Source organism: Sus scrofa, chromosome 3 (genome assembly GCF_054392235.1).
Source record: "Sus scrofa isolate SSC_HxYL_T2T_F1_AM1 chromosome 3, Sscrofa_HxYL_maternal_Yorkshire_Landrace_v2.0, whole genome shotgun sequence".
NCBI lineage: Eukaryota > Metazoa > Chordata > Mammalia > Artiodactyla > Suidae > Sus > Sus scrofa.
This window is the reverse complement of record NC_139385.1, coordinates 105213548-105227755: the sequence shown is the minus strand read 5'-3', so window position 1 is coordinate 105227755 and position 14208 is coordinate 105213548. Positions and strand designations below refer to the sequence as shown.

Sequence of the window (14208 nt, the reverse complement as noted above, 5' to 3'; positions counted from 1 at the left end):
GGGGTTTAGTGGCAGCCTGCAAAACCCAGGAGTGGCACTCTCCTCCACGCCGTGTGCACCGGGCGAGCGTCTGGGGTGCCGCTTTTTCCTTCCCTGGAGGAGAATCTGCTGGGGACTACGGTTCTCCAAGAGGGGACCCACAAGGAAAATAGGCTCCCCCAAAACCTGCCCTTGATAACATCAGGCCTGGCCAAATAGTATTTCTTAAAAAAAAAAAATTTTTTTTTGGTTTCATTTTATTGGATAAAGGTTAAGAAAGCGCCAGCGTCTGAGAAGGAAAGCAAACGGCCCCTGGCTGCACGCCAGCCTGTTGAGGGTCCCTGGCGCGGCGGGGCGCGCGGTCTACCTGGAGGCGCTTGTCTCGGCCAGGCGGTTGTTCATTATGCCCAGCGCGCCCACGCCGCCCGAGAAGCCGTTCTGGCGCGTGTTGACGCACACGCTGCGCGGGTAGCCGTTGGCCGTCTCGGACAGCTGCTTCTGCAGCAGCGCCAGCGACACTTTGTTGGAGGCCGTGAGGTCGCGCATGGAGATGAGCTCGCCTGACAGGCGGCGGCCCTCGGCGTCGCTGTCGCGGGCCGCGGGGTCCGCGCCGAGCGCGGCCAAGCGGCGGCGCAGCCGCGAGCCCGGGGTGATGGCGTTGCGCCGGGCCAGGGGCGCGCCAGGCGCCGGGCAGCAGCGCGCGCAGCAGCGGCAGCTCAGCTTGCGCAGCATCCAGTTGAGCACCTGCTTGATGAGGATGGAGATGACGTTGAAGAGCGAGTAGATGCAGCACACGCCGAGCAGGATGAAGAGGAAGTTGCCCAGGCGGTAGAGCCCCTGGTTCCTGTAGGCGGCGTGCTGGCTGCTCACCAGGTCCCCGAAGCCGATGGTGCTGAAGGTGACGAAGCAGAAGTAGAGCGAGTCTACGTAGTCCCAGCCCTCCACGCTGGTGTACATGGCCGAGGCGCAGCAAGACAGCAGCACGGCGAACAGGCCCAGGATCAGCAGCACGTGGTACACGGAGGGCTTCCAGCCGGCCAGGCAGTCGGCCTCCGAGAGCGCAGAGCCGCGGCGGAAGGTAGCGGGCAGCAGTCCGCTTCGGCGCAGCTGGTGCTCCCGGCAGGCGCGCATGATGAAGGCCAGCAGCGAGATGATGCGCTCCAGGAAGAGGTTGAAGAACAGGATGGTCCCGGCGCAGCCGAACAGCCCATAGGCGATGAGGAAGGCCTTTCCTCCCACCGTAGCGGGGGTGGTCATGCCGAAACCTGTGGAGGCAGAGCAGGGTCAGCGAGGTCCTGGCTGGGCAGGTGGTCCCCACCCGCCTGGGGGCAGGCGTATGCAGCTTCAGTCTGACAGGCTCCTATCCTGAATGGCATGGCTCAAGGGGAGGGGGAACAGTACGTAGTACATTTTCTCCCTTGGAGCCGCTAGACATGGTTCCTGAATCAGGGCGACCCCTGAACTGATGGAGGAAGCATGGCGCCTCGTCTGGGGGATCTCTAAATCAACATGGTTGGGGCAGGATAGGCAGTAGGACGGACCCATCAGAACACGCAAAATGGAAACCACCGCACAGGTGCAGACTACTGAGATGCCCACAAACCAAACAAATGTCACCTGCCCTCCCATCCTTCAAACCGTTTTTTATGTACCATGGAACATCTGGACCTTGTTAGGACAGAATTCCATAAAGGCTTCATTTTGTCTGGGATTGCTGGGGACCAGGTAAAGTGTGTTCAGTCCAGGTAGCTGTATTTAATGGTCTCTGAAAAGGGGTTTATGACACTCACAAAAGGATTGTTTGAGAATGACTCCATAGCCTTCACAGAGAGTGAGCTCTGCCACTGGACATCAGCTCCTTCTCACCCAAGGACCATCGTCCCTGCTCACACTAAGTGAAAGGTTCTGGCCCAGCTGGGTCCTGTGCTGCTGTGCCTGGGGTTACTTTAGTCCTGGGAGGTCTGCTCTGTGCCTGGGCAGCTGCTCAGTGCTTTGAACTCTTGTAATTAGGTCTTAATTTACCTGTTTGTTCAAGGCAATCTTTAAAGAAGATTCTTTATCAATTGATTTCTGCAGTAAGCTTAGCTTCCTGCCAGGATGCCGGGCCCGTGCCAGCCAGGCCAGCACAGAGTGGCAGCTCTGCTCCTCCAGCCTGAGCTCTCAGCCAGCTGCCAGCTGTGAGGTCTTTGTGGGCCCCATGGCTGCCTGATGTTAATTATGGGAGGAGATGTAATCCCTTAGCATGAAGATCCACTGCTGCTTGGAGTCTGAGCTGAAAATGCATCATCTCTCTAAGCTGCACAATAGCACCTCTGCAGCAAAAGATCAGGGGGTATCTCTGTTTAATGCATGCCAATGTCAGGCAGTCTACCTGTGTACTGTTAGCGGAGGTGGTGCCAGCTCTGGGAAAAGTGTGGTTTACTATTCCCCTAAAAAAGCCAGAGGGGAAAAAAATTCAAAATGATATCTTGAATGCTAATCATTTTCTAGGTTCCCAGGAGGAAATGCCCAGCTGCCTGACAAGGTCTTCATCTTATGCTTAATGACTCAAGTTAGGAGAAAATCTTATAACAATACCTCTGTTGAGGAAGATAGATTATGTCACTAGATTCAGAATTTGGCCATAAGAATATGAAAAAAAACAAAACTAGCAGTGCAACCAGGATCTCAATAGAGAGACTTTGCTTCCTTTTTTTTTGTTTGTTTTTTTTTTGTTTGTTTGTTTGTTTTTTTGCTTTTTAGGGCTGCACATGCAGCATATGGAAGTTCCCAGGCTAGGGGTTGAATCTGAGCTACAGCTGCTGGGCTACACCACAGCCATAGCAACGCAGAATCCGAGCCGCATCTGCCAACTACACCACAGCTCATGGCAACACCAGATCCTTAACCCACTGAGCGAGGCCAGGGATCAAACCCGCACCCTCATGGATACCAGTTGGGTTCGTTAACCACTGAGCCAAGAAGGGAACTCCAAGATTTTGCTACACTTTAAAACCAAACTCAAGTTCTTGCATTCAAAAGGAAATCAGCTCTGAATCAACGCAACTATATGTGGAGTTATTGTATTTGTGTGTGTGTGTGTGTGTATGTGAGTGTATATTTACAAAAAGTCCTAGGTCAATAACCCAAGCGTCCTGCAGCCTAATTCATGGTCTGTTCATACAAGGAGATACTGTATAGCAAGGAAAAACACAAACCACTGCTATTTGCAACAACATGAATGAGTCTCACAAAAATGATATTAAACAAAATAAACTGGACACAAAAGAATTATTTCATCTGTATAAAATTCAAAACCAGGCAAAACAAAACTACAGTGTTTTTTTAGGGATGCATACTTGGCTGGTAATTTTATAAGGGAAATCGAGGAAATTCTTTTCTTTTTAAAAATTTTTTTGGTTGCACCTGTGGCATGTGGAAGTTCCTGGGCCAGGGACTGAACCCGTGCCGCAGCGGCAACCCAAAGCTATCAAGTGTCAGCACTGGATCCTTAACCTGCTGTACCACAAGGGAATTCTGAGGAAGTGACTTTGATAAAAATCAGAATTGAGGTTTCCTTTGGGGGTGTCAGAGTGTGGTGACTGGAAGGGGCCCTAGGGGCCTCTGGGGTGCTGGAAATGTTCTGTTGATCTGGATGCTGGTTTCATGGGTATTCATTATATAATAACTTTTCAAACTGTGTTTTATGAGTTTTTTGTACCTCATGATAAGAAAAACTTCTAAATGCCTAGACTGTTAGAACTATGAGGGACCTTAATTCTGTTCCCCTCCTTGCTGTATATGCCAGGGACAGGGGCGAGGGGACAGCTTATGGAGGACAGATGCCATTCATGTGTCCTGGCTTCTATTAATACTACGGCCAAGAGAATATTGAATGGGATTTTCCTATTCTTTAGAATTTTCAGCTAAAGTCTCTCTTTTTTGTTTTAGTTAGTTTGTTTGTTTATTTATTTATTTATTTATTTATTTAAGGGTGGAGGGCAGGGGACAGCATTCGAGGTAGTCATAAGAAGCACGACCCATTCAGGGAAAGCTGCAGGGCAGGGGTCCCCATGGGGGGAAGAGTCCTCCGAAGACCCTTATAGGCTCCATGGAAGGGTATGTCTGCCTTAACAGTAGGCATTACGCTGTCACCAGCAAAAGCTCAGAAAGGATGATAGTGGCACCAGTGATGTAAGACCAAAACAAAAGGATTAACTCTCTGTCACTGCAAGTCCCTGAACTGGGGGCCAGGCCAGGGCTGGAGGCATAAGTGGAGCATTGATTAGAAATGAATTCTAAGAGTTCCTGTCGTGGCACAGAGGAAACAAATCCGACTAGTAACCATAAGTTGCAGGTTTGATCCCTGGCCTTGCTCAGTGGGTTAAGGATCCGGTGTTGCCATAAGCTGTGGTGTAGGTCACAGACGCGGCTCGGATCTGGTGTTGCTGTGGCTCTGGCATATCCCTAGCCTAGGAACCTCCATATGCCTTGGGCGTGGCCCTAAAAAGACAAAAAAAAAAAAAAAAAAAAAAAAGTGAATTCTAGAGTTCCCTGGTGGCCCAGTGGGTTAAGTATCTGGTGTTGTCACTGCTGTGGCTCTGGTTGCTGCTCTGGGTGCAGGTTTGATCCCTGGCCTGGGAACTTCCGTATGCTTTGGGTACAGCCAAAAAAAAAAGGAAGTGGATTTGAAGATTTGATTTATATTGGATTGGACATCTGAGAATGAGTCTCAATTTAAAAACTGCTGGTACTTAGAGTTCCCGTTGTGGCTCGGTGGTAATGAACCTGACTAGTACCCATGAAGACATGGATCAGCTCAGTGGGTTAAGGATGCAGCGTTGCTGTGCAATGTGGTGTATGTAGCAGATGCAGCTGGGATGTGGTGTTGCTGTGGCTGTGGTATAGGCTGGCAGCTGGAGCGCTGATTCAACCCCTAGCCTGGGAACCTCCATATGCCGCAGGTGCGGCCCTAAAAACAAACAAACAAAAACTGCTGGTACTTAAAAAAATTATTTGGAAAACTCTAGTATCTATCCAAGATGTTGCTAAGGAATCCAAAGGGGAATTCTTTAAAGTCATAGATGAAGACAAATCCATTTCCTGTGTCAGCCCATTTAATAAACTGGTTCCACCTGGACTCATTTTCACTCTGCTACAGGCCCACCACCAACAGGGCTGGCCTCACAGGCTTCTTGCCATTCCCCCTCTGCAACCTGTGAAGACGCCTCAGGTCAGGGGGCTAAGTGACTGCCATGGCCCCGCAGCCCAGAAAAGGTGGAGCTGAGTCTGAATCCCCATTTGCTTGGCGTCTAACATCTACCTTCTCTCCATCACCCTAGAGCACCCCAGGGCTACCACTCCTCTTAAAAAGCCAAATTGCATCCTCCAGGCCTGGCAGCTAGGAGAGCACTTTCACATGGGGAGGGGGGCTGACCCTCAGTCACAATTCCTGTCCCCATGAGCCCTCTCTCCTCTTTCGGCTCTCTTTCGGCTGACCATCTGGGGAGAGGTTCCCACCAAGGCGGACTCATCCCCCTTCCTGTGGCACAGCTAAGGCAGCAAGGCTATTCAGGCCAGACTCAGCACAGGGCTTGGGGACAGTGGGAAGAAAGAGACACAGAGGGAACCACGGCTTCTGGCTAGCAGTATCCAGCTGATCACCCACAGGCAGGGGACTCATCTGCCCAGTGGGCTCTGCCCACTGGCTCTGCCTGACCTCCCCCTGAGTCCAAGTCCATGACCATCTCCACTTTCGGGAGCATCCTCAGATGGCTCCAAACTCCTCCACGTCTGGACTCCTGGCTTTTGCCCCAGCAGCCCCTTGGGAGTCAGGGTTTCTTGCCAAGGATCTGTCTCTTCCCTGGATGACGGAACTCAGAGTGAGACCATTTCTCCACCCACTCTTCTCCTTCCCCACAGGGCTGTGGCCTCACACGAGGGCCTCTACATGACAACACCACCAGATATGTGGCCGGAAGACCAACATCCACCTGCTCATTTCTTCCTCCAGAAAACAGGGAGGACCTGGTTTGGAAGGCCTCGTGCCAGCCAGATGCCAACCCTGCCCTCAAGAGTATTTGGGCTGCTGATGCTTTTTTTTTTTTTTTTTTTTTTTTTTTTTTTGCTATGTTAGGGCCACACCGGTGGCATATGGAGGTTCCCAGGCTAGGAATCAAATTGGAGCTGTAGCCGCCAGCCTAAGCCGAAGCCACAGCAGCGTGGGATCCGAGCCACATCTGCGACTTACACCACAGCTCACAGCAAAGCCAGATCCTTAACCCAGTAAGTGAGGCCAGGGATTGAACCTGCATCCTCATGGATCCTAGTCAGATTTGTTAACTGCTGAGCCACAAAAGGAACTCCATCCAGGCTGCTTCTTAGAGGTTTTGCACAGATCCCCACCCTTCTACTGCCAGTGGCTTTTCCTGGGCCAGGGCACAGCTTTTCCCTGCTGCCCCCCCACCCCCAGAGGCTGGGCCAGAGCTCCTTCTGTACTCTCCTTGTGGCTATGACTCCAGGCCTGAAAAGACACCAAATGCTGGATTGGCTATGCCCGGGATGAAGGGGACAGGTATGTCAGGAAGTTCTCTGACAGCACGAGGGTACCCAGTTCCTCTCACTTCCAATTCCCGAGGTCTGGCTCCTGGACCTGCTCCACCTCCTTTGCTTTCCTACAGACCCCACTGTCAGCTCAGCTCTGGCTGCAGGGTGGAGGGGGCATGGTGTTCCCTACTTTCCCATTGACACCAAGAGGTGGAGTTCCTATTGTGGCTCAGCAGGTTAAGGAGCCAACGTTGTCTCTGTGAGGATGTGCTTTGATCCCTGGCCTTGCTCAGTGGGTTAAGGATCTGGTGTTGCCACAAGCTGCAGTGTAGGTCACAGATGTGGCTCGGATCTGGCATTGCTGTGGCTGTGGCATAGGCTGGTGGCTGCGGCCCTAATTCAACCTCTAGCCTGGGAACTTCCATGTGCTGCAGGTGCACTGTTAAAACAAAACAAAACAAAAACACCAAGCAGCTCAGAGCTCTGAGGGAGGTGAGGCCTCTTGCTGAGGGCAGTAGGGTCCGGGCCTCATGTTGCTGCCTAGCCAGATGGTTCCCAGAATGGAAGAGCCATCCCCCAAGCTCAGGCAATCTGCAGGGAGCCAGGCTGGCTCTAGAGAGGGGTGCTGAAGCTTCAGCCAGAGGAAAGGCAAACCCAGCCACTCCGAGGACCCCCCTACCCCCACCTCACACCCTGCAGAGGTGTAATCTGTCCCCGGGTTCGCACAAGCCTGCTGTTTTGTTTATGCCACAATTGATCTGCCATCCCGGTTTGCAAAGAGCAGACACTTGGGGGCTTTATTATGCCACTTTGACAAAAGCTGTGAAGCTCATTCCCACAGCCTGTCTGGTGCCGCCTTCGCAAATGGGGCCCTGGTGACAGGGCCTCTGGAGTTCAGCTCAGAGAGCCTGGAAGCGCGATGGGGAGGCCAGCACTGATCTGTGTTGGGTCCTGGGTGGCAGCCTCTGTGCTAGACACTGGACACGTGTCCTCTCATCCAGTCCCCCCAACCATCCACCCCAACAATGCAGGCAAGGACATGGGCCAGGAAGGTGAAGGTCCTTGGCCGAGGTACCATTCGTAGGTGGCTGAGCTGATCTGAAGCCCTTTCCACTGTGCCAGATAAGAAGTCTGAGCTCATCACCTCAGGGACCTTTCCCCACTGGCTCTGCAGTGTCAGCTTGGAGGAGGGGAAATACAATTTATAATTCAATCTGGTTTACTTTTTTTTTTTCTTTTGTCCTTTTTAGGACCACACCCGCGGCATATGGAAGTTCCCAGGCTAGGGGTCTAATCAGAGCTACGTGGGATCCGAGCTGCGTCTGCAACCTACACCCCAGCTCACGGCAACGCCGGATCCTTAACCCACTGATCGAGGCCAGGGATCGAACCCACAACCTCATGGTACTTAGAATTGTTAACCACTGAGCCACGACGGGAACTCCTCAATCTGGTTTACTTTTGAGAGCAAATAGTTACCCCAGGAGAGCATGTGTAAAACAGGGCTAATCCAAGCAACTGGAATGCATGATTAGAATGCAGATTCCAAGGCAGGTCCCACTCCATAGGCTTGTTAAGAGCCCAGGAATCTGCATTTTAACAAATATCCCCCGATGATTCTAATGTGAATGAACTAAAGCCCTTCCTGTAAGATACAATGTTATACTGTATTCCTGATGACCCCGCTGGTTGGAATCTGCCCAGTTACAAATATTTTGATTTGTTTTTGTTTTTGTTTTTGGCCGTGCCTGTGGCATTGTGGAAGTTTTCGGACTGGGGATCAAATCCGTACCACGGTTGTGACCTGTGCCAGAGCTGCGACAATGCCAGATCCTTAACCTGCTGTGCCACAAGGGAACTTACTCAAATATTTTTATTTATTTATTTGCTTTTTCAGGGCCGCACCCACAGCATATGGAGGTTCCCAGGCTAGGGAGCTATAGAGCTATCAGAGCTATAGCCACTGGCCTACTGGCCTACACACAGCCATAGCAATGCCAGATCCGAGCCATGTCTGTGACCTGCACCACAGCTCATGGAACCGCCGGATCCTTAACCCACTCAGTGAGGCCAGGGATCAAACCTGCAACCTCATGGTTCCTAGTCAGGCTCATTTCCCCTGGGCCACGACAGGAACTCCTACATTCTTTTTTTTTTTTTTAGTATATGTTCTGGCAGAAGCGAGCACATACATTGTTTTAAAAATTTTTTTTTTTTTTTTTTTGTCTTTTCTGCCATTTCTTGGGCCGCTCCCGTGGCATGTGGAGGTTCCCAGGCTAGGGGTCTAATCGGAGCTGTAGCCACCGGCCTATGCCAGAGCCACAGCAACGTGGGATCCGAGCCGCGTCTGCAACCTACACCACAGCTCACGGCAACGCTGGGTCGTTAACCCACTGAGCAAGGCCAGGAACCGAACCCGCAACCTCATGGTTCCTAGTCGGATTCTTTAACCAGTGCGCCACAACGGGAACTCCTAAAAAAATTTTTTTTTCAGTTTTATTGAGGTACAGTTGACATATAAAACCGTAAGATATTTAAAATGTACATCACGATGACTTACTGGTTTAAATTTCAAGTGACCTACAACTCTTACTGTGGATATTGCAGCTGTCACCTTAACAATTATCACCTCCCCACACCTAAAGTGTAGCAGCCAGACCCCTTGGAAAACTGACCCACCCCAGGGTTGGGCTCCATTAGCTTAGGCCAATCAGGATAATTCAGTGCCTTACTATGATTGGCTCAAGTGTGGATAGACCTAAGCCAATCAGTGCAAGGCATTTCCATGGCTCCACAGATTGGCTCAGGAATGGGCACGTGACCCCATTCAGGCTTATCAGATGAGAGAAGAGTTCCTCTGATAGTTTCTGGGTTAAATCCTTCTCACTTTTAAGAGAGAACTGCCCTGGGTGGGGAGGGGGCAGGAGGTGGCCTCAGGAGGGGTTGGTAGCCTTCTGTGGCCATGAGGAGCCAGCCTTTGATGAAGCTGACACTGCAGAAGACTGAGTCAAAGTATCCTGAAAGAAATGAGTTCTTGATGACCCTAACGAACTGTCCAAACTGGCTGAACTGCCTGACCTACACTAGGACTTGAGTTGCCTGAGCCCATAAATCTCTTTTCCTGCTTAAGCCTTCTGCGACATGCAACCAAACACACTCCAACTGATGCCAATGCTTAGGGGCCTGGTTAAACATCCCAGGGTCAAGGAAGTAGTACCAGACTTGAACTCAAAGCTTTGATTTCTGTTGTAGTGACTGAAGCAAGTTACTATCACTAACTCCTAAGGCCTTGGTTTCTTTATCTAGAAAACATCAACCACCAGATGTGAACCCTCGATGTAAACTGTAATACAACCTGCCAACATGTGTTCCTCAAGATGAGACAGTAAGTACGCTTAATGGGAGGTGGGGAGAATTCCAAAATTAGAAAAAGAAATTAAAGTGAAACAATTTATTTACTGCAGGACTTTTCAGCGTTTACTGTGCTTGTGTGATTTATGAATCCAAGGGTGTTATGCTAACACTATCCAGTGGTCCCCAAACTAATTTGACCATAGAATATATTTAGTCATCTCAGATGACTGGAGTATTTCAAAGAGTAATTTTGGGGAAATGCTGTACTCTATTCTCATGGAGAATTAAGAATGAGACATTTAGAAATATTTGTGAAGATTTACCACATTTTAAAAAAAGTCCCTGGGACACTGCAACGCCTAGAAAAGTGCCTGATATGTAGAACATACTGGGCCAGGTTGGCTGAATGAATGGAGAGACTGTCACTCTACTTTTTTGGAGAAGTGCTTCTGTTTTGTTTTTGTTTTTGTCTTTTTTGCCATTTCTTGGGCTTCTCCCTTGGCATATGGAGGTTCCCAGGCTAGGGGTCCATTTGCAACTACAGCTGCCTGCCTAAGCCACAGCCACAGCAACGCGGGATCCAAGCCGCATCTGCGAACTACACGCCACAGCCACAGCAACGCCGGATCCTCAACTCAATGGGCGAGACCAGAGATCGAACCTGCAACCTCATGGTTCCTTCGTTAACCACTGAGCCACGAAAGGAACTCCAGTGCTTCTTGAACTTGATTATCTAGGACCCACCGGGGGACCTTTTTCGATCTAGGGCTGAGGCTCAAAATTCTACATTTCTAACCTGGTCCTAGGTGAGGCCACTGCAGCTGGTCAGTGAACCTTTGAGTACCAAGCACAGATGACTTATAGCATTAATTACTTTTTTGGGTCTGTCTCCACAATGAGATTGGGAACCCTTTGTGATTAGGGACCAAATCACATTGGCTCTTTGGAACTAGGCTGCTGAGGTTTGAATCCTAGCTCCACTGCTCCCTAGTTATGTGTCCTGGAGCAAATTAATTTAACTTTTTGTCTCAATTTTCTCATCTGGAAAGTGGAGATAATAATATACCCTCCTCAATAATTTTTTTCCTTTTTTTTTTTTTTTTTTTTTTTTTTCCCCGGGTTGCACCTGCAGCATGTGGAAGTTCCCAGGCTAGGGGCCTAATCGGAGCTACAGCTGCTGGCCTATGCCACAGCCACAGCAACACGGGATCCAAGGCACATCTGCGACCTCCACCACACACAGCTCATGGCAACACTGGATCCTTAACCCACTGAGCGAGGCCAGGGATCAAACTTGCATCCTCAGGGATACTAGTTGGGTTGTTAACCCGCTGAGCCATGATGGGAACTGTTTTTCTCCAATAATTTTTGCATTAAATTGAGTCAATACATGCAAAACACTTAGAACACTGCCTAGCACGTTAATAAGCCCTTAATAGTAGCTTATTATTATTCTTTCTATTCTCTACAGTGAACAAAAGAATCATGTATACAGTAGGCAAGGACTGTTATGTATTGACTGAATAACTGAAAGTAAACATTTCAAGAGCTTCTCAAGGGTGAGAGTTAAATATCAGAGAGGGTGAGAAAGCTGAGTGGGGACAGTGGAGAGAGGATGGGAAAGGACCCACTAGGATTCATCAGATAAAATACAGGACTCCAGATACATGTAAATTTCAGATAAATCATTTTTAATGTAAGTACATCCTCAAAATTGCATGGGACAGACTTACACTAAAAAATGATCTGTTGTTTTTCTGAAGGTCATATTTAATTGGGAGTCTTGTATTTTTCATTGTTGAGTCTGGAAACCCCTCCATGGCCCCACCTATCTGCCTGGCACACTCCTCTGGGAACCCTCTCGCAACATCCCTGTCTCCAGTGATCCTTCCTGACTGGCTGGAGGAGGGATGAACAGGCTCCCTTTAATCATCAAGGAGACTAAAGGTCACACGAGGCTGGGCCTTGCCCAGGGCCAGACCAGCAGCCAGGCCTGCCAGTGCCTCGCCCTCCACAAACGGGAACAGAGGGTGACATGGGCTGGGCTGTGGAGTGGAAGGCAGGGCTGCCATCAGGCTAGTCTGTGGCTGGAGCCAAGACACTGACCCTTGGGGCAAAGGAGGGCGGCTCCTGGCCTTCTGGACACTGGAGAGGTGACTTCCCTGGGACACGTGCCCCAGGCCTGGTACCTCAAGGCTGCCCATGTCATTCTTCCGCAAGTTCTTCTCCTGAGGAGGATACCTCACCTTTTGGGAAGGTTGAGGATGAAAGAAAGGCTGGAAGATGTTATTAGAGCACTTAGTGGGGAATGGAAAAGCAGAGGGGATAAAAACAGCTGATAGGTGTTGAGCCCTCACTGTTGCCGGGCACTGTGCCAAAGCTTCCTGTGTATCAGCGCCTTCCATCCTCACAACGCTGTGAGGCCCTGGGTGTCATTCAATCTAAGTCACCGCTTTTTTCTCAAATTTTAACATCCCTGCAATCAAGATGTATCTTACGATCAATGACGGCATAGTTTGTGTGGCAGCATTCTAAATTCTTTTTTTTTTTAATGGCCGCACCTGTGGCCTATGAACACTCTCAGGCCAGAGATTGAATCCGAGCAGTAGCTGCAACCTATGATGCAGCGGCAGCAATGCCGGATCCTTTAACCCACTGCATTGGGCTGGGGCTTGAACCTGTGCCTTCTCAGTGATCTGAGCTACTGCAGTGAGATTCTTAACCCTCTGTTGTCACAGCAGGAACTCCAGCATTCTAAATTCTTAATAGTATGCATACATGGTGCATTTATATATTTTTGAAATTATTTTTATTTCATTTTATTGGAGTATAGTTAACATCAATGTCATATTAGTTTTAGACATAATGGTGCATTTATACTTGATGGTGTCTTATTAGATTTGATGAACTACAGTGGGAATTATTATCATCCCCATTTGTGAAATGAGTAAATTGAATCACACTTAACAGATAAAGACACTTGGGTTAAATAACTTGCCCAGATCACAGAGCAAGCAAGTGGCAGAGCCTGGGTTTGAAACAAGACGAAGGAGTTTGCCATGTGATAAGGGAGAAAGTCAAATGCACAAGCATTCAGAAGAGACTTAGGTTGCTTTTGGTTGGAGCAGCTGTTCTTAACTCTGGCTACATAATGGAATCCACAGACCAGCTTAGGTCAGAAGCAGAGCTGACGTCCTCCTGGTGAAGTGACTGGGAGAGTCTTACGGAGAAAGAGGTATTGTGTTCGATCTTGAAGGGTGGCTGGGATTTTGGAAAGAAGTAGAGGCCTGGGTGTGAGAAAGGTGTGCCCTGCTGGGAGAGTGCTGTGCACAGGGCCAGGGGAAGGCGCTGGCTCCCGCCTGGCTGGTTCCCATGTGTGCTTGGTCTCTGGCCCACAGACCGTGTTCAGTAACTCTTGCCGATGGACTGGGTGAAGCCGTGGCATGCGGAGGAGGACGAGGCTGGAAGAACCTCCTATCCACCTCATACTGAGGCTGAACGTGACAGAGCTCTGCAGGAGTGAGGGTGTTACCTGGTGCCTCTAGAGGCTTCTCCGGCATCCGGGCCTGGCATCCAGCAACATGCCCGGCCTTGTAAAAACATACAAGCTCTGCAAACATCAAGCTGCAGAAGAGAAACTCTGTGAGTCTCCCTGCAGACTTGGGAAGGGCCAACATCAGCTTTCTTGGAGGGCTGAGAGCAGGGGCTGGGGCATCAGGCGCTGGCGCCTCCACCTGCTAACGGGGCCCCGTGGACACAGTACATCTCCCTCTAAAAATGGCCAGATGACTGCCTACTGCGTGAGGTTGTTGTGAGGAGTAAATGAGGAGGTGGTTCCCTCGTGCCTCCCACGGCGCCTGGAACATGGCAGGTGCTCAAGAAGCGTGAGCTTAACTGGGAAACAGCCGGGGCGAGGCCCGCCCTTCCGTCACAGCTGAAGAGCCTCAGGTGAAGCAGGGAAGGCGGGGAGCACCAGTAGGGATTTCGGCGGCAAGGAAAAGCCCCAGGACACACACCCAAGACAAGGCCACCTGTTGTCCCTTCACCTCGCCAGGCCTCCGGGTCCTCAGCAGTCCCCGGTGAGTGGCAGTATCCCCTCTGGGCTGGCTTCAGGCTCCGGCCCCTGCACTGAGAACGGGAGTCTGGAAAAGTGGGGCTGCGGTGGGAAAGCTGAGGCTGTGGGCTGCTGTGTTCGCTGGAGGATTTGTCTAAACTATAAACCAGATGGGCTGCTTCCTAGGGGCTGTGGCGCTGGGTCCCTTCCCGCTATAGCTGAGAGCGGGGGCTGGGCTCGGGCTAGATGCTTCCTTACTCAGGACAAAGGCAACACAGAAAAACACAAGTCACAGG

General features: G+C 50.3%; 1 protein-coding gene and 1 long non-coding RNA gene across 4 annotated transcripts in view; one reads left to right on the top strand and one right to left on the bottom strand.

The window, feature by feature from the left end:
- Positions 1–208: 208 nt before the first annotated feature.
- The window catches only part of KCNK12 (potassium two pore domain channel subfamily K member 12), a 51112-nt gene continuing 37112 nt past the window's right edge, over positions 209–14208 (bottom strand). For both annotated transcript variants that reach the window (XM_005674606.4, XM_085019355.1), the window contains exon 2: positions 209–1244. In XM_005674606.4, coding sequence (XP_005674663.2) covers positions 343–1244 — 902 coding nt within the window. In that variant the 3' untranslated portion in view covers positions 209–342. The remainder of the gene's footprint in view (positions 1245–14208) is intronic.
- The window catches only part of LOC110260017 (uncharacterized), a 45667-nt gene continuing 40748 nt past the window's right edge, over positions 9290–14208 (top strand). Inside the window, exons 1-2 of one of the 2 annotated variants that reach the window (XR_014841994.1) lie at positions 9290–9889; positions 13257–13937. This is a non-coding gene — a long non-coding RNA (uncharacterized LOC110260017). Of the gene's footprint in view, positions 9890–13256; positions 13938–14208 lie in introns of those variants that run through there. The other variant, XR_014841995.1, reaches the window with a different exon arrangement.